Source organism: Falco biarmicus, chromosome 4 (assembly GCF_023638135.1).
Source record: "Falco biarmicus isolate bFalBia1 chromosome 4, bFalBia1.pri, whole genome shotgun sequence".
Taxonomy (NCBI): Eukaryota; Metazoa; Chordata; class Aves; order Falconiformes; family Falconidae; genus Falco; species Falco biarmicus.
The window spans coordinates 28,776,082-28,794,697 of record NC_079291.1 but is presented as its reverse complement, the minus strand read 5'-3'; the positions used below and the strand labels follow the sequence as shown (position 1 = coordinate 28,794,697).

Genomic DNA, 18,616 nt, shown 5'->3' with positions numbered 1-18,616 from the left:
CCCAAATCATCTTATTTAATAAATACCTGCATACTCAGACAGACCTTACATATTCACAAACTGATTAAAACGAAGTTCTATATTTCAATGCAAATCTTGATGTAAATCAATCTTATTAGTTATTGAATCACTAGTCATTTAACTACTTGATTTTTAAGATCTGGCTTGTAATCAGGGTACAATTCCTTGTCTCACTGATGATTTGGGTATTTGTTCCACATATATATAGGTTTCTGACAGCAATGTTGAATACTTCAGCCTATCTGGGATGGTGCAACAATGCTGAGGTAAACAATGTGGTTTGTAGGTGCATGTGATTGTTTATTGTACCGTTCCCAAAGTTTTTCTTTGTGTAATTAACAGATTAGGCTATTACTAAATCTCTCATTTTCTGGTTTTAACTCCCAAAATACATAATACAAATGTGGCCATGTTTTCTTGCATGAAAATGGAAGTAAAAAAAATAAAAGTGTTCTATATCAAAATATACCATTATGCAGTTATTTGTAAAAACAAAGATGCATAAATAACTAAAATAAAGTCTCTGGAGTCTACAGTTTCTTTCAAATAGTTTTGTTTTCATTAACAAACATTATGACATCTCTAGACAACTTAATTACATATTGTAACAATGTATTTCAGCAGAATTTCAACATTACTGCATAACTGCAGCAAATTAACCTCAGGATTTTGACAAGTCCATTTTATGGAAAAAAAGCCACCCACATTTTCATAAAGCTCTGTTTTAGAGTGGCACAGGGACAGTAATCCTGTATTACAGTTCTTAAATATACCATTTGAATGACCATCTTTGGCAATGCCATCTCCCACAGCATGCCCTAAACCCCCTGGGAGAGTTGCAGGGACATTATTGTGCCAGAGAAGCAGGAGGACCAGCAGCTCCTTACTGTCACAGCACTCTCCAATCTACCAAGCTACAACAAGGTCTTTTACCAGCTCATACCAGCACACTCTTCATGCCAGTCCCTCTGTGGCCTTCTCCTCATCTTGCCTCATCCAGGCTGTGTGTTCTCTCTGCTTTTTTTCTCCCCTCTCAGCTGCTCTCTCTCCATTGGCTCTCAACCACTTCACTTAACCAGACACAGCTGCACCTCACCTAAATCAGCCAAACCGCCGCCCCTGAAGCCAGCCCACAGTTGTATATTATCAATGCTAATTAACCCAGCTTCATTCCTCTACACCTGCTGTGATGGGCTGTGGGGCTAAGGAGGTGCATGCCAGCAGACTGTCAAGTGTTTCCAACCTCCTCCCAGGTCCAGACACGTGTTATCGTTCACATTCTGAATACAATATGAAAGCACTATATTGAATGCCATTTTTATAACAAATTTATCAACAGGAGTAAGATGTCAGGCTTTAGGGTGTTCTTTTACGAGTACTTTGAAGGAGACAGAGGGTGGCAGAAAGGTAACAGACCACAGAAAGAGCTCCTAGGTGCATTCCTGTATATCTAGACAAACCCAGCATTTCAAAAAATTTCACCTGTGTGACATTTCTTCTGCTTTGCTTTTGGATGGATAATAAATTAATTCTTCATCCTATCCTCTTTGCCACCTGAAGCAGAGACCATAAACCACACAACTAATAAATCTAGGAATCCAAACTGTAGCCCTTGGCTGCCACCTAAAGGTTTCGTATATTCCTTTATAGGGATACCATCAGGCTCCATTTCTGTTTGGAATGGAAAAATGCTTGCCTATTATTGTTACAGGCAGCTTCTACAGTCGCTATGGCTCAAAGAGACTGGGGGCGGGGGGTGGGGTGGGGAGATGTTGGAAGAAAAAGAAACAAAAACAAGGAAAAAAAAACAAGCAAGGAAAAAACCCACACTAGTTCAACAAGCACTCCAGAAGTAATTTCTTCTCTCTATATATATTTTGGATTTAAAAGCCAATCTAAAAATTAGGGGGAGAAAACAGTAGACACTACTTGGTTTTGGTAAAAGAAGAAAGTCAGAACAAAGAAACAATATTTAAAAAAAAAAAAAAAAAGAATAAACTACCAAGCAACAGATAGCTCAAGAGCAAAAGGGGATGGTGTGCCCAGCCACCATTTGGGTAACGCGACAGGGGTAGCAGGCAGGTTGTATAGGTCTTATGCTCTCAACAGAGGAGAGATTGCTCTCTTTAGGCAGTCTTTAGAAATTCAAGCTACTTGGAAATAGCAGGAGCTCAGATGGAAAAGAAACACTGGCCACTGGCTCCTTTTTGCACCAACAGGCAAAATTTTGCCTCAACTCTCTAGCTACAACTATCTTTAATTTTCATCAATTAACTCAAAATCATTGTTTTTTATTCACAGTGTCTGTATTAAGTGGGCAATACCAACTTCTTACTAAGGTATTTTGAATCTGTTATAAAATTTTCAATTTCAATGAACATGTCAAGACACCTTTTTCTAATGTATCTATGTATCTAGAATTCATAACATTATACAGTGAATGTTGTGTTTTACTTTATAAGTGGATCTCATCAAAACTTTTTGGTAGGCTGTAGAATATAGAGTGGGATCTGAACAAGGAGAAAGAGGGCTCTGAAGTGATGTGGCCACAGTATACATGCAAAACTACTACAGAATCAACCTATAGCTTGCAATTAAGTTGTAGTCAACTTTTTAGTGTTGGAGTAATACTAATGCACATTCTCTTTATCATTCCTGTGATGAGTTCATCATCCTACAACCTGGAGCACAAACAGTAAACAAAAGAGAAAACTAAGTAGGAGGTATTTCAGGAGAAAAAAAACCCCTACGCCATCATAGACTCAAAAAATTTCTGGCCAACAAAGAACTGCATTTTTGCTGCTTTTTGGTTTTGAAGTTTAATCCTGATTTACACACCCAACTCCATTTTGACTCCTCACAGGATCTGATCTCTTTTATTTTTGGTTTACCCTCTCCTCCTACAGGAAAGACACCTCTCATGTTCTTATAGGGAAGTGGACTGACCAACTGACAAAGATGCACTAAAAAATAAACCAAGAGTCTACAGAGAACTAGTGGTTTCCACCCACACATGGGAAGAAGCTTAGTGACAGCATCATTTTGGCCCTCATCATAAAAATGAAAACCCACAAGTAATCAGTAAATTCATAACTGTGCATTTTCGAGCTGTGATCATAGTGTACATGCAGTATTCCCTGAGAGACAGTTAACGGCTAAGAGCAAAAGATCTAGTCATTCTCTTCTGTCCTTCTGAGTGGTCCATATGACTATGACTTCTGGGGCACACACAGTTATATTTGAGTATATGACACTGATCACATCTCTTGAGATCATAACCTTCCACAGCAGTTATTATTATGATGGTTTGTGCAAAAGTAAGGTGCGTATCACTGATATTGTACAGCTTATGGTGCTGGCTGTTTTCTCTTTTACTTCAGTTTTGCACCTGTATTCTTCTGTTGAGCATGGTGAAATTTGTTTAACTTGATGTAATGTAATCCTTACTCGTTTCAGGGTCAGCCTGGACACATCTCCTGCAAATTAACATTTTGTGTTCCATTTTCTTCCAAATCCAAGTCATACAGTTTTGTTAATTGCCAGCAGAAATGCAGACACTTAGAAAACTGATAGAATTGAAATGAGAAAGAATATAGTGATTAACTTTTCTGACCTCCCATGTTATATAGGCTATACAACTTCACCTGGCAATTTCTCCATTAACCTTAACACTTCTGTTTGATCTATAGACTGTCTCTCATACAACTATTGAGTCTTGAATTACAGACCACCCGTGATCGAAAATGGAGCCAAAGAAGTCTAATCAGAAACATTTTTTCTTCTAACACAGTTAGGCTTACTAAACTATTTTGCAACCTCTACTTCTCCTCAGCTTCCAGCGTTTATTAGCGTGTCATGTCACACAAGGATTATTTGCTGGTACAGTATCACATTAACTAAATTCTAAAGGAACAAATTACTAGTTTGACTGTAATTTAATTATGTAAAATATTTTCCATTTGAGATAAAAGATAAGATCTGGCAAATCCTAAAGGTAGCTGTGTACTCTTACCAAGTATATGCTAACAGCGTGACCTTAATTTGGTCCTCAGTTTATACCAACTCTTTAAATGTTATCAAACAATTGTTACTTCTAGGCTGCCTCAACTCAGGCTAGAAGTATCTGTCCCAAAGTGGTGTCTGTTCTTTAGCAACACATGAATCCCACAGTCCCTCTCATGCCCTATTCAGACTTCAGTAACGGTCAATACCAGATGCTTCAGCAAAGGCAAAGAAATCATCTTTAAAAGACCACATCACTATATGGCTGCAGGGAAAATTTCTCTGCAGCCCCACACAGTGGTTGGTTCTTGTTCTGAAGCATGAAAGCTTATCTTCATTATGAATTTTTATCTCAAATTTACACTTTTTACAGTTAAAGGCACATAAAGTTCATGTAAATATCTCATCTACTTTTAAATCGTACAAAGTTCTTATCTGGAATCAGTGAATTCCACAAGTTAATTATACATTATTTTAAAAAGAATCTTAGCTTTATTATAGCATAAAGGGAAAACAGCAAAACTAGTAACTACAGCTCTACTACATCCTGGAATTAGACAAGAGCAGATTTATTAATATGAATAAAAAAAATTCAGAAGTAGGGATGAACTTGTGCGAGGTGCTGCCCAAACATACATGCTCCTATGACAAAATAACAATGTAAGGATAAGCAGGATGTGAGAGGTAAGGAGATATATGTACAGACAGATATTTGACACAATTACAAAACTCAGTAAGTAATGGGTTTTTTTAATTATTTCCAAATGTCCCCATCTGCCTCCATTCTTCCTCCATCTCACCATTAAACATTCTTGATTTTTTTTTGTCACGTTAGCAGTGAGAGTGGAGAGGGGGTATGCAGATAAATGCCCCGTAGAGAACAAGCATCCTGCCCCTAATGGGCACACCACACTCCAAGGCTGAGGACAAGAGCAGATGAAATCCTATCAGAGGCTCAAAACCTGTGATAATTCTGGAAAAACACACCCTCCCCGTCCCTGTTCCCCACCTCTCCCACTTCCCCCTCTGCCACACACACAGAGTTTGTCTGTGGGATTTTTCCACTCATTGGCCACTGCTCAATGCATCAGATTGAGCAGCTTAGCTATGGACAGGAGAAATGATTTGTATTCATCTATCACCCACTTAAAAACTTCCGTGTTTTAACTGTAGGATACTTTTTGAGAGTGAACTATAGAGCTTATTCTGTACCAAAAATCAACTTTAATTTCTGTTAAACAATACTAGTGCTGTTTCTAAACAACAACTTTCCCTTTCAACCTCTTACACTTAATTTCCTCAATAGTTTCTCAGGAGGAACTTCAATCTTTCAGAAGTCCCAAGAAATATTTCCTAGTATTTCTCCACTATATTCTAACTTTTTCTTTCTACCAGTTCCTTGTAAAACATTACATAGGAAACCTCTGGGAAATACGAGTGAGATAATGGTGACAGGGGCTTACCTGGGAGTTTTCTCTGAAAACTTTCCAAAATGTTGTCAGGCCTGCTGTATTATTATGGAATATTTCATATCCCCCTTTGGTAACCCAGTATCTTAAATCCTGGGGACAGAGAAGAGGTGATATCATCACAGAAAGAGGATGAGGGAGAAACTGCAGCACTGCTTGAGTTAGCTGTATCAGCAGCAATCGTGACCTTGAGACTCCATCAGGGAAGTGCAAGAAGCAGGGAGGGGGTAGACAGGGAAAGCATGAGGCCTGTAAAGTATCTGAGGATCCCCCCAAAGTGACTGGGGAAAAAAAATCATGAGAAGAAAGAGTGAAAAAATAATTTTTTTGCAGTGAGGAGGCAGGAGTAATAGTCTTCAATGCAAAAAAAAAAAAAAAAAGAGGAAAAAATAAATTTTGAGGAAGAATATAAATGAAATGAAAACGAAAAATGAAAATTTTTAAAAAAAGGAAAAAAGAAAAATTAAAAACCCCGAGGTGTAACACAGTCACTTGATTTGCACCTAAGCTGGCTCTCAGCAGTAAGTGGTGGTTACATACCTTTTTCAAGTATCAGAGAGAAAGGTAGGAGACAGGCAACAAGAACAGAAGAAAAAGGGTGGAGGTAAAAGAAGATAGTAACACGAGGAGTGCCAGTGTACTGTGGACAGTTTCAGCTTGCAATAATACAAAAAAAAAAAAAAAAACAAACCTGATAAAAGTCCATATCTGCTGCTGAACTTCACAGTGGCTGTTGCTCCTCTGAGAAATGAAAATAATATTTGTTTATGTCACAAACTGTCCTTTGATATGTATATTTTCAGAGGAGTTCAGCAGCCTTAGTGTCTGTGGATCTACACCTAAACCTATCAAGAGGAAACCCATCCTCTGCGGAGCTGGAAACCCATACAGTTAGCATCAAAACTGTAATGACTGTTTTGGGGTAAGATGCAGTCCTTTGTGAATATAAAACTAAGTAAAATGATATGCTCTTCATTCTCTGATAGTCATTGAAGGAAAAGAGGCAAATGGCACAAAGATTAGTAACACAGGGTCTGGTCTTCGGTCCTTCAGGCAAAAGTCCTACTGAAATAAGGTTAATGAAGTAACCTATCTGGCTACTGCTCTTCTATCCTATTCCTTCCAGAAATCAAGCTGCAGTGTCTGTAAATCTGTGATGTGATATCTGGAAAATATTAATGACAGCATTTAGAAGAACCCCAGGTAAATTTTATACTTTAAACACAGGCCACAGGGGAGCTCTTTCTGAAGTCAGAAAGGCTGTCAAAGCACACCACAAGTTTATTTGTCAAAAGGAAGAAAACACTTCTATCTCAAATACCAGTTCCGTCACATAAAAAAGCATAGTGGAAGTACCGAAAAATCTCAAGTGTAACAGTGTTCTTTAAAAGTCTGCATGTGGCAACAGCTAAAATGTTCTTCTTTTAGAATACATCTGTTCAACTGAATATACTGCTGGGGTTTTTTCAGTAAATACTTCCAGAACAAGATTATTCGAGCATTTCAGTAAACAACCCCAGGCTTCAACCACTTGTTACAATACATGGGTTTATGCTTTTGAGTATCTTTGTTGGATTATATAGATAATTTCTTATGCTTGCTTGTCTCTAGAAAAATCATCCTACCCTTTCCGAAACAGAGGAGGACACCTTCACTGAGGCCCCCCCTCAACGCTAATTTACAGATCAGCTGTCTGTACTACAGATGTCCCTGGAAATCAGTGTCTGTATAGATCTTAAACCACTGGTTTTCACCTACTAAACCCTAAACAGTCTGATACCTTCTCACCTGAGAAGCTACTACTGTCTCTGTCTCAACTGCATGCTGACCATTTTGGTTGAGAATCCATCTGCATTGCAATTTTTTTTTCTCGCAATGGTGTAAAATATCTCAGGTCTATTGTCTTACAACACACACTTCTGGGAAGCACTGAAGCACACACGATCAAGATATGGAATTTCTGGAGGACTACATACTCTATTTTTTAATATGCAAATTTTAGAATTCAATTGGTTATATAAGAAAATAAGGGAATTGTACCGCTGGGGTTTTGCAAGTAATTCTCTACAGAAGAGCAGAAGGGAGGAAATATTGCTGGCACTTAGACCAGGAAAAAAATCATCTGATAGTCAAACCCACACAAAGAAATGTTGAATAAGAACAACAGTTAGACACAATATACACAAGTCACCAGGCTGAACGTATGAAAAATAGAAGGTGTTATTCCTCCTGTCTCTGTATAACATTGACCAAACTGTAAAGTGTTGAGAAGGTAAATGCAAAAAGGTAACACTTCAGATGTTGCCAGATTGCTTCATACAGGCCTACTGAAGCCACTGGAGTTGCAAACCCAAGTAAGATTTGTAAGCCCACATGACATGCCAATGTGAAATCAATGGAAGCCTTAATGAAAAACTATTTAGAGTATTGGTCATTTTGGATTATTGTTTTTCTTTAAAATGCACAATTCTCTCCTTGTGCCATGTGCATCAGGAAATTCAGTAACATGGACTGGTAACTAAGGTAGGTATTAATGAAAAAAATAATGGAAAATACTACTTGGGGGAGTAAATATTGTTTTGAAAGCTGACGTTACAGTTTTACAGTGAGAACTGAGCCTAGAAATGAGAAACAATGTGCATAGTTTTAATGTCTTGTATTTAAATGCATCAAAACTTTGTCAAAATTATATAATTATATTTTATCAAAACTTTTGTATACTGCATTGGGCAGCTGGAATTTTATGTAGCATTTTATTGGATATAAAAACCAGCATAGGTGGATCATTCATAGTCCACACTGCTCAGGGAGAGGCCCATGACACCTTGACAATCTGTTTCTTGGGAACAGCTATTGACTTTGAATTGTTCCATCACTTGAAATTGATGGGTTATGAAAGATTTGCAAAATACACTGCCTTTTTTTATATGAAACAGATGCAATTTAGATGCAAGTTTTGTGTAAAAAAAAGAACCCAACCTATAGCAAATGCAATTGTATCTGACAGGCAAGCGTGTGATCCTTTGATTTAGTTATACAGCAAAGAAATACATTTTGCATGTCAGTAGGATCAAGTGAAGCGACCAAATCCACAACTACTGTACTCCAGCAAGATTTTAACTTACTAAAATGGGGAAGTAGGAGGAAAGTGCAATTAATCTAAGTATACGAAAATGCTTTCTATGGGGATTTTAATCATGTCTAGGATGCCATGATAATGTAAGAAATCACGTGACAGGCTAATGAACACATAATGCATTTTTGATTTCAAAAAAGTTTTGATATTAGCGGTTGTGAAACACCATCAATCTTCCCTTTGCAATCTCGGTTTGGACTCTCCCCCTTGAAATGGCACATCAAAGATAGTTGGAAATATTCAACCAAAAAAGGAACATGTTTTTTGTAAGAAATGCTTTGGGTTTTTTGACTCTAGTGAACACTCATTGTAGATGCAACATTTTTAAAACTGTTTCCTGAAAAGAAAGGCTATTCACCAGCACTGTAATAGAAAATTATATTTTGTTTTCAATAAAGCAAATGTAAATACTGGAAAGAAACCACAGTTATAACACTTCAAGAAATTTTGTATACATACAATATAAGAACAGAGAATTACACACTTTACACCATAAAAATTCATTAAAAAACCTAGAGTGGAAAAAGCCCCACAAGGCCCAACCAGCCCTCTGCTCAACACATGTCCAATTAGATCAGGCCGCTCAGGAACTTGTTCAGCTGAGTGTCAAGTATCTCCGAGTATGGGGATCCACAACCACATTACTTCAGACATTCATGGCCCTGTGGATAGGACAATGGACTGAGACTTAAATCCAGTTCCACTGGTCTTAAACTCCTTGCTACATGTCTTTTATGCAACCCTAGAGATTCAGTTTTTCCACTTGCAAAACCAGAATTATTCAAATCTCCTGTGTAATGTTCTCTGAGATGCAGCTTACATCATTGCATTATAAACACTGCCTATACAACAATATATTCAAAGATGCTATTGCTGCAAAGTAAATATTTTTAAGTCTTTGTATTTCACTATGGAAGGAATGAAGCTAAAGAAACAGGGAGAAGCTGCATTTTACATAAATCAGTAGAATGCTCTGAATATTTACAGTGACCTCAACTCATAGAGGCCTCAGCTATTGGCACCTTCAGCTCTTGGCTTTGTTACTGCTGATACTGGTGGCTTTTACTATTCAGGGTGCATAGCTGTCACCCAGTACTGGCATCCTTTACATTATGTTCTCAGTGTTTAAGCTAATGACTAAAGTGTTGTTCTGGTTACTTATTCTCAGATTTTTTATGAAAACTATCCATTTTTTTTTCTTCCACGTTAGACAGCAGGTATTGTCTTTCTGCCCAGAATGCCAAATCCCTAGATGTCATCCTCATCAGGAGTAGTGCCTGTAAGGACTCTGTTTCCTATTTGCATGGTAAACAGCCTATGCTTAGAAATTCACAAGATACTTCATGCTGTTGAAGACAGAGCCATTTTCTGTACAAGCTTACGATAATTTAAGGCCTGATAAAGAGATTCATACAGAACATATCCATATGGAGTATTAGCTGTATTCTTCCTCCCATCAGCATTACTGAAGACTATGCAGGTAAAAATCTCAAAGCAGAGAGACCTCAGTTTCAGTGACTTCTGCTTCTGCTGGGACTTTGCTTAACGATATTTCCCCAAATTTCTTTATGTCTCATCCTGGAGCCTTTTTTCCAGATACATTTGAATCGCTATGACTTTGCAACATTGTGACCCAGGAGTTCGACATAGTGTCAAACAGGAATAAATTGAGTTTAGTTCATCTGCCACAAGTGCATTCATTTCAGAAAATTGCACCCAACCAAGCTGTCATGGGACTGGTAGCTCACCACTTACACAGTTTGAAATTGTGACCTCTGAAATAAGAGCTTTTAGGTCAAGGATGCCACAATATTTGAAGTCGCATAGATGCTACCCTATCCCGTTACTATCACTGCACATGGCTTTCTCACATCCTATATCCCTATTTGGGCCGTGGTCGCTTGAGGAATGACACTCGAATGTCTAAAAAGAGGGGATTTTACAAAGATGAAGCAGATATATGATACAACATTTAAAAACTCCCAAGAGTGGGAGTGTAGGACTGCTCCATTGCCATCTCTTCCTCAGCAGCCTTGAACAAACCCAGTGTGCATTTGGCTTCTGACCTCTGACATGCAGATGATAAACCACCCTTATCTCAGCCCCGCAAGGTTAGCACAGGGTCTGAAAATGCTTCAGCAGCCTTTTATTCACAAAGCCTGTGAAGCAGCAGTGTACTTCCACTGGTTGCATTTGCATGATTTATGAACGTTGTACCCTGCACAGGCAAACCTGGACGCCGCACTGAGACACTATTTTGGGATCCTGCGCACTGACAGCTGTTGGGTAGCAACAAAACGAAGCGATGACACGGAGGCGGTTATCGCGGGCTCGGCGCTCGGTCCGGAGGCCCCGCGGCCGGCACACCTGCCCCCGCGGCGGGGCCCAGCGCCCAGCCAGGCCCGGCCCGGCCCGGCCGCCGCCGCCCGGCAGGCCCAGGTGCCCGGTGCGCGAGGGGTGCGGGGAAGCGGAGCAGGGCCGGGCGGTGCGGGCGGGCTGGAGAACGCACCTAGGCCCGGCGGGGCTTTCCTGGCCCGCACGGCGAGGTACTTTCCGCCCGGCCCAGGGCACGGTTAACCTTTGCGTTACTCCCACTTCGCCCGGAGGGGTGGAAACTCCGAGCAGAATCTATTCGGGGAGAGCAACAGGAGCGATTAAAGGCGGGGAGGTGTTTTTAGGTAACACGAAGAACTCGGAGGCGGCGGGGGCTGAGGGGAAGCGCTGCGGCCAGGCGCCGTGCCGGCCCGGGGAGGGGGCGCCCGGCGGTGTTCCTGAGGTCGGGGGCAGCGACGGGGGGCGCGAGGGTGGCAGGAGCGAGCGCCGGCGGCGGCCGGCTTCCCACGGCGGGGGGGCAGCACCCGCCGGCACGGCCGAGGGCTGCTGACAGGGTCGCCGTCCGCCGCACGGGGCCGAGAGGCGGCTGGCGGACGTCGCAGCACCGCGTCCGAGGCCTTCGCCCGCCTCCCCGCGGCGAACCACGGCCGCCGCGGAACAAAGAGGCGCGGGCGGGCGCAGTGACTTCACCGCCGGGCTCGGCCCCGCCTCCGCCCGCCCCCGCCGCGGAACCTGCCCCGCTGCCGTCTCCTAGCAACGGGGGGGACCCGCGGGCCCGGCGCGCACCGGCCGCGGCGGGGCCCGGCGGCTCCGCGGGCGGCCTGGGCGGCAGCGGCGGCGCATCGCCGCCGGCCGCGCTCCCGTGCCCCCCTCCCAGCGCCCCGGCCCCGCGGCGCGGAGAAGCGGCCCCGGCAGCGGCTCGGGACGGCGGCGGGCAGCGCCCACCTGGCGGCGCGGCGCCCCGGCGGGGCTGCGCGGCGGGGACGGACGGGGGAGGCGGGGACAGCCGCCGGGCGGTTGTTTCCCCGAGCGAGGTGCGGGGCCTGCGCCGCTCCCCGCGCGGTGCCGAGTGCCTCCCCGCGGCTGGGCCGGGCGGGCGGCCGGGCGCCCCTTGCGCGCCGTGCTGGAGGCGGATGGAGGGAGCCGCTCTCCGCGTTCGGCCGCGGCCCCGCCGCCGCCGGGGGGCCGCCCTTGGCGGGGCGCGGGGGCGCGGCGGGCGCTGCCCCTGAGATGCGGCGGCCCGCGCCCGCCCCGCCGCCGCCGCGCGCCCTACCTGTGCCGGGCCCGCCGCCGCCCCTCCCCCGGCCCCGCCGCCGCCCCCGCGGGGGCCGGGACTGAGCGCGCCGCGGCGCCGAGACACGGCCGCGAGGAGAGGGCGACGGAGCGGGAGCGGTGCCGGCCGCGGCGCATGATGTGGGTGCCGCTGCTGGCGTGCCTCGCCGCGGGGATCGTCTCCGTGCCCAGGTGCCAGCGCGGTCCCGGAGCCCTCCTGGGGGCGGCCCGGCTGCTGGCGGCCGTGCCGGGACTCTGCCAGCGCCGTAAGTTGCCGAGCCCCTCGGGCTGCTCGCCGTGCCCGTGGCCGGCTGGGGTTGTGGTTGGGCTCGGCTTTCGCGCGGGGTCCGTGCGTGGGCGGAGGGCACGGCCGGCCGAGGCGGCTGCCCCTGGGGCACACGGGTTCGCTGCGGGCACCCGCCGCCCCGGCCTGCCGGGCGGAGCTGCCGGGCGGAGGGTACCTGCGGGCAGAGCCGGGCTGGGGCGGCTGGGGCGCCGCTAGTGCCCGGGACTTAGCTGTCCATCCCGGGAGCGCCCAGCCTCGGCGGAGCCGTGGCAGCTCCCCGGGAGCGTGGGGAGCCACGGGGAGGGTCGCACTCCAGGGTGCTGCGGGTCCTGAGGTGCCCGGTCACCCTCTGCACGCGCCCGAGAAGCAGCAGAGAGACGCCCCCCGGCGGGTCACAGGCTGCGGATGGGCAGTTCTCAGGGATGAAAACACTCGGGTTTACATCATTGGTACGGCATTTAGCGGCAGCGTTTACAGTGGTTAAAAGGGTTACGGGAAGGATCTGCTCTTTACCTTGGTTTACGTGCGTGCTGACAGTTCCCCGGGAGCTCTGGCACTGGTGCTGGCAAAGGCTCCGGTAAATGTGGGTACCCCCCCAAACTGTGGAAGGGCTTCTCAAAGCCCCGGGCAGCAGTTTTGATGCCTGCAGGCTGAGAGGAGTTTCTGCGAACGTACCTTAGATCGTACAGCAGCTGATCAGGCACGGCTCTCAGGTTCGTCAAGTATTTCACGAAGGATCCTGCTTAACTGGTGGTGGTCAGAAAAGCAGATCAAGTTCTCAGTCACCTTTCCTCATTTTTCTTTTTCCCCTTGTGGAATAATGGCATATTCCAAGTTTAAGCCTGGAGTTAATTTAAAATGTTAACATGTAACCTCTAAAAATAAGATTTACAATGGGAACAATGTATTAGTCTTAAGTTCTTTATTGCATATGTGACAAATTCATGCCTAATTCAGTGGGCTTTGCCCAGTGCTATTATAAACAATGGAATAATTTGTTAACTTTCGTAGGATAATTTATTTTGCTTTTTTGGCTTCATCTTTTGAATTCAAAACCAAACTAAATGTCAATAGGAAAAATAAAATATAATATTATTACATTTTTATGAAACATGACTTGTATTTAGTATCCCGGATTCTTTTCTATGCAGTGTAATTGAGTTGAAAGGCTAATTGAAACTTTATGGAGAGGATGTTTTTGGTGCCTGAGTGCAGTGTTGTGCTGGCTCATGAATGTAGCTCCTGGGTACACAGTAGTGCAAATGATGCATCAGAACAGAATGCCTGCAGGGGAAGATTGTGCATGGGGCTTTTGCGCCAAAGGATGCTTGGTCTCTTTGTTCTGCTTGACAGTGAAAATATACATGGGTGATACGTCATGGGTTACGTGTTTATTGTGACAACAGCTCCCAGACTGGGCAGACCATAATTCTGATAGACCTTGTTTTTTCCTTTTCATTTGAAACCTCTGCTAATTCATGAAAGCTGAAAGTCATACTTAATTCTTTCCTTCACACATAGCCACTGTACAGGCTAGACCCACAGCTGAAGCAAGAAGAGGGGTTTATTTTGTTTTTCTGTGAATGAACACATGAAAATTTTCATTCTTACTGTTGTTGTGTGCTTTTACTTTTGGTTGTGATAGCTCAGTCAACCACTGCAACATCACCTGGATTCTTTGAACTTATGCAGACTGCTCTGAGAGACTGCGCAGCAGCCCCATGTACAGCTAAATAGCACAGCTTTGTTGAAGCAGCAACTCCTCTTTGCTTCTGCGTTGACAGTGCTGGGCATGGAGAAGAGCATCATGCTGTTCCCGTGCCATTAGCAGCTTCAGTTTATTTATGTGCAGAGTTGGCAGAATCTGCATATCTGTTGCATTGAATCTCCAGTTCTAAAAGAGACTGGAATGAATATGAAATGTACATGGAACTCAAATTTATTCATTCTTGTTGGAGCATTTGTGGCTCTGCTAATAGAAATATGGACGGTTTGATGCTACCTGAAGTATTTGTTCTGCAGACTGCAATTTCAGATGTGAATTACTGCTTGGGGATAAATAAAGGTAGAATTTGGTCTCAGGTTTGGAGTTACGAGGAGCACAAAAGGAAATCTCACAACGCTGTGAAGTTGCAAGCCCCGAGTTACAGGTTCTGTAAGCTCAGATAAAAAGGTTAGTGTTGCCGCCTTCTACAAAGGGTCCCTTGTTCAGTAAGTCTCACCAAAGGGAATTTGCAGTTTACTAAGCCAACAAAAACAAATACCTGACATAAGAATGGAGCTAGTTCCATAGTGATTTCTACAGATCCCAAATTTATATTTGAACACTAAAATCTGACAGACTCCTAAAGATGTAAACCAGTGAACTGAATAAAAGCTGAATTCTACAGCGAGAGCACATGTATGCATTGTGTTAACCAGTTGTGTAAGTGCGCGCTTCAGTGGAGACAGTTCCTTTGCTTTATTCAGAAACTAAACTGTTGAAACGCTATAGTTTTTATCTGCTGTATAAGCACATGGAACATGTAGGGCTTAAATACTGAGGAATGACAGTTAACAGAGGACATTGGTTCAGATCTCAGCAGTGTCTTAAAACCAGGTTTTACATATATTAAAATCTGAAAACTAAGGTATTTCGTGCTTTCAGAAATACTAGGTGGTCATTCCTGTATGAAGCTCAAGTAAACAGTTTACTTGTAATATGCACACAGGGATGGGATGTCATGGAAATCTTTATCCCTAATTTAAGAGCTGAACACAGTCACATAAAAATTCTGTGACGTAGTCATGGTTGACAAATCTCTTCACCCTTTAAAAGTTGATATTTTCAGTTGTCTTTAGAGTGTCATTTGGAAAGACCAGTTAGGGGTTTTGGGAAAACAGAGGAACTGTGATCACGGCAGGGACAACGGTTAATTGATTTATCTCAACAGCATGACTTCTGATGCCAAACAGATTCATTAACAATCCCTCATCTGGATATTTGGTGTTTTGCCAGTGGTCATGTCAGATTTTCATGTGTGTTCCCTCTAGTTCAAAAGTTTCATAAATCATTACTCTGTTAGTTCTCAAAGGAATAGGAAAAGCCATTTAAACCACCCATGGAAGAATTGTTTTTGAAGAGGGGTGGTCAGGAAATGTACCTGCACACACAAAAAAGTCTGAAATAAATGATACATCATGGTAGCTTTAACTGGTGTTTGATTTCTCTTCTGTGATGGCCCATTTCCTTTTGGGACTCAATGGAAGAAGCTGTGGTGTATGGGATAGTCAGCACCGAGAGGGTTCTACTTTGCCTAAAGGCTTAAAACAATCCAAGAAGAGAAAACCCTGTTTTAATTTCCTGAGTCTGTGTGGGTGATCTGCACCCTAGGGTTATTGGACCATCTTCAGGAAAGCCAACCTGGGTGTTTGAGAGGGCTGTAGGTGCAGTTCTGAGGAACAGCGAGGGGGAGGTTTGCTTCTCTGCACATTGCCCGAGGAGCATATGATGCCATGGTATGCATAAATTTGCTTTGCAGATTGTACACTTCTCATAATATGTTGCAATTTCATGTTTCTTTAGGGGGTTTATGTGGTAGGGTTTTTTTTATTTTATGGGTTTTGCAAGTTGAATGATACTGGTGGTTGCATGTATAGTATATACAATGTTTACATACTACAGATGTCTGAGATGGGGTGAGACTGGGAAAAGGGAGGAGGTGGGCACTTTACCACCTTAGAAGAGCAATAACCATGCTCTTGGTGCTCTGCAAAGGTTGTCTCTATGTCATTTAGGACATGCTGTTGCTGCAGAAAGTTGTGAAGGCAGACTGAAGATTGCATGCAGCAAGAATATTCTGTATAGCAGTTTGAAGAGGCAGCAGCTTCTTTTCTGGCCCTTAAACTTTAAAGGTCTGGAACTGCAACAAATGAGTAAGCAGGCATTATACCCCATTATTCAAGAGACCTGAATGAATAAATTTGATTTTCCACAAAAATACAATCTAAGTTTAATTTACCTCCCCATAGCATCAGAAAGATGTCAGAATGTGAGCTTTGTGGAAGCTTAAGAAAATCTTCATCAAGTGAGCCCTCATCTGGTTGTATGTTCAACAAGAGACATTAAAATGTCAGATTATAATCTACTTTAGCCTTCACAAAGTGCATAAATGCTGGTAATATTTTTCAAGTCCCTAGGAATAACTCATAATGACATGTCCATGTTAATTGTGTCTTGAATCTGGGACAATTTAGTATTAGATTATAATACTAGATACAAATTAGTGTTAGCTACTAATCAATGGTAGGAAGTATGAGAAGAGAAACGTAAGATACTACATGTAAAATTTGTGTAAGTTGACTTGGGTGCTGATATTTATCAAGACTTTTTCACGAAGATTAATCATTATTTTGGGGAGTAAGTCTTTAGTTAGAAGCTAGTGATCTCACTTTAGAACAGGCCTGTCATAAGAAACATTAGCCTTATTGTACAAATAAAATTACATACATACAGGATTTATTATATTTGTGACCAATATACATGTTAAAACCTGCATATAGCAAACCCGTACTTTTTTAGTATCAGCATAGGTGTATCTTAGGTTGTGGTTGGGATTTAATGGGTTCTGTCAGGGTAAGGAGGACAATGGAAGCGGAATGGCTTTGTGTCCTGAGCTTTAAAGTTTGCTTGATGTTCTTCCATTAATGACACTAAAATTATATGTCATACTTTCAGGACTCATATATAGACTGTCCTGTGCTTTTACTGTAACTGGTAGTGCAGGCATTTTGGTGTAAAACTGGCTTCTCAAGTTGAATGTACTGGAAAAAAAAATATCTAGAAAATAATATCAATTCCTTTGTGTTAATAAACTTGTTTGGGTTTTTTTAAATCAAATTCTTAAGGCCTTGTTGTTTCATTTTCTACTTATGTCCTCCCTTCTAGCAAAATATATCTTCAAAGCTCCTGTATGTGTACATCACTAATCGCTGACTTCCGTCTAACCAGTGGAAAGATGTAATACTTCCTTCTGATCTGCTTAAATAGGCATAATTTATGATGGACAAAGTAGGATATGGTCTGTTATTCTTTTCTAAGCGCTTGAACTTTATTAAAAGATTTATTTTTTTTTCTTTTGCTGGTTTACATAAATGGACTTGGGCTATTTAGTTTAGCTTTTGGGAAGGAGGTAGGGCTCTAATGAATTAGTTCACTGTCCACTGTAATGGAACCTTTCTTCAAGAAGAAAAGTAAGCTTCTTGCCAGTCATTCAGGATTCTCCCTTGTTCTGGTGGCAGAACAAGAATAACTCCTTGAGCAAAATGTTTCAGGATGATCAAATTTACAGCATTAGAAAGTTGCCAAAAAAGCAACTTCTAGTTGAGACTGTATATTTGCCTAAATGGAAAAATTTGCAAAGCTCATAATTGACTTTTTTCTTCATATGTTTCTATGGTTCCCATGACTTCATTGTCATATGCCTGCAGTGACTTTTTCCTATTACCTGTGGTGACAGTAATGCATCTAAAGTATTTATATTATCAAAAGATACTAAGAGATTTGAACTACAGTTACTGGAGCAGGAAAATTATGCAGCTTCTGACAGGTGGAATGATTTTTCTTGGGTGCTCATTTTTATTGTTCTTCAGGCCCCTTCTCTGCCTATTGACTTGGAATTTGTTAGAAGCAGTATTTCATTGGGTTCAAATCTTGAAAAATTAAGTATTTTTGGTATTGTGCTGTTGTAGCTTTGTTATGAATATAGTCACATGATATATGGTGGCATCACAAAAGTAGTCCAAGTCTGACTAAATCAGTAACAGCCCTTTCCAAATTAAATTCTATTCCTTCTCGGTGTTCAAGGGCACTCGGTTAAGTGAATTCCAGTTGTTCTACTGTACTTAAGAGTACGATTTATTTCCATGTCATCTCTGCAGGGTGACAGGAGTTAGTATTGTGCTGGGGGTAACTTGCTTCTCTCAGATGGGAACTTCTTGCTGGAAAGCTGAACCGAGAGCCCATCTTCTTGTACAGACAGAGCTCCCAGGAGATAAGAAAACTTGAGAAAACTTACACTCTGGCACAAACGATGCAAAATTACCTAAATAAAACTA

At 42.9% G+C, this 18,616-nt stretch overlaps 1 protein-coding gene across 7 annotated transcripts in view; it reads left to right on the top strand.

Annotated features, from left to right (window-relative positions):
- Positions 1 to 11,744: 11,744 nt before the first annotated feature.
- Positions 11,745 to 18,616, top strand: part of ITGB8 (integrin subunit beta 8) — a 69,158-nt gene continuing 62,286 nt past the window's right edge. For 6 of the 7 annotated variants that reach the window (XR_008821254.1, XR_008821253.1, XM_056334730.1 and 3 more), the window contains exon 1: positions 11,745 to 12,500. Coding sequence is in view for 4 of the 7 variants with exons in the window: in XM_056334730.1 (XP_056190705.1) it covers positions 12,371 to 12,500 (130 nt within the window). In the remaining 3 variants the exon portion in view is untranslated. The remainder of the gene's footprint in view (positions 12,501 to 18,616) is intronic. The other variant, XM_056334734.1, reaches the window with a different exon arrangement.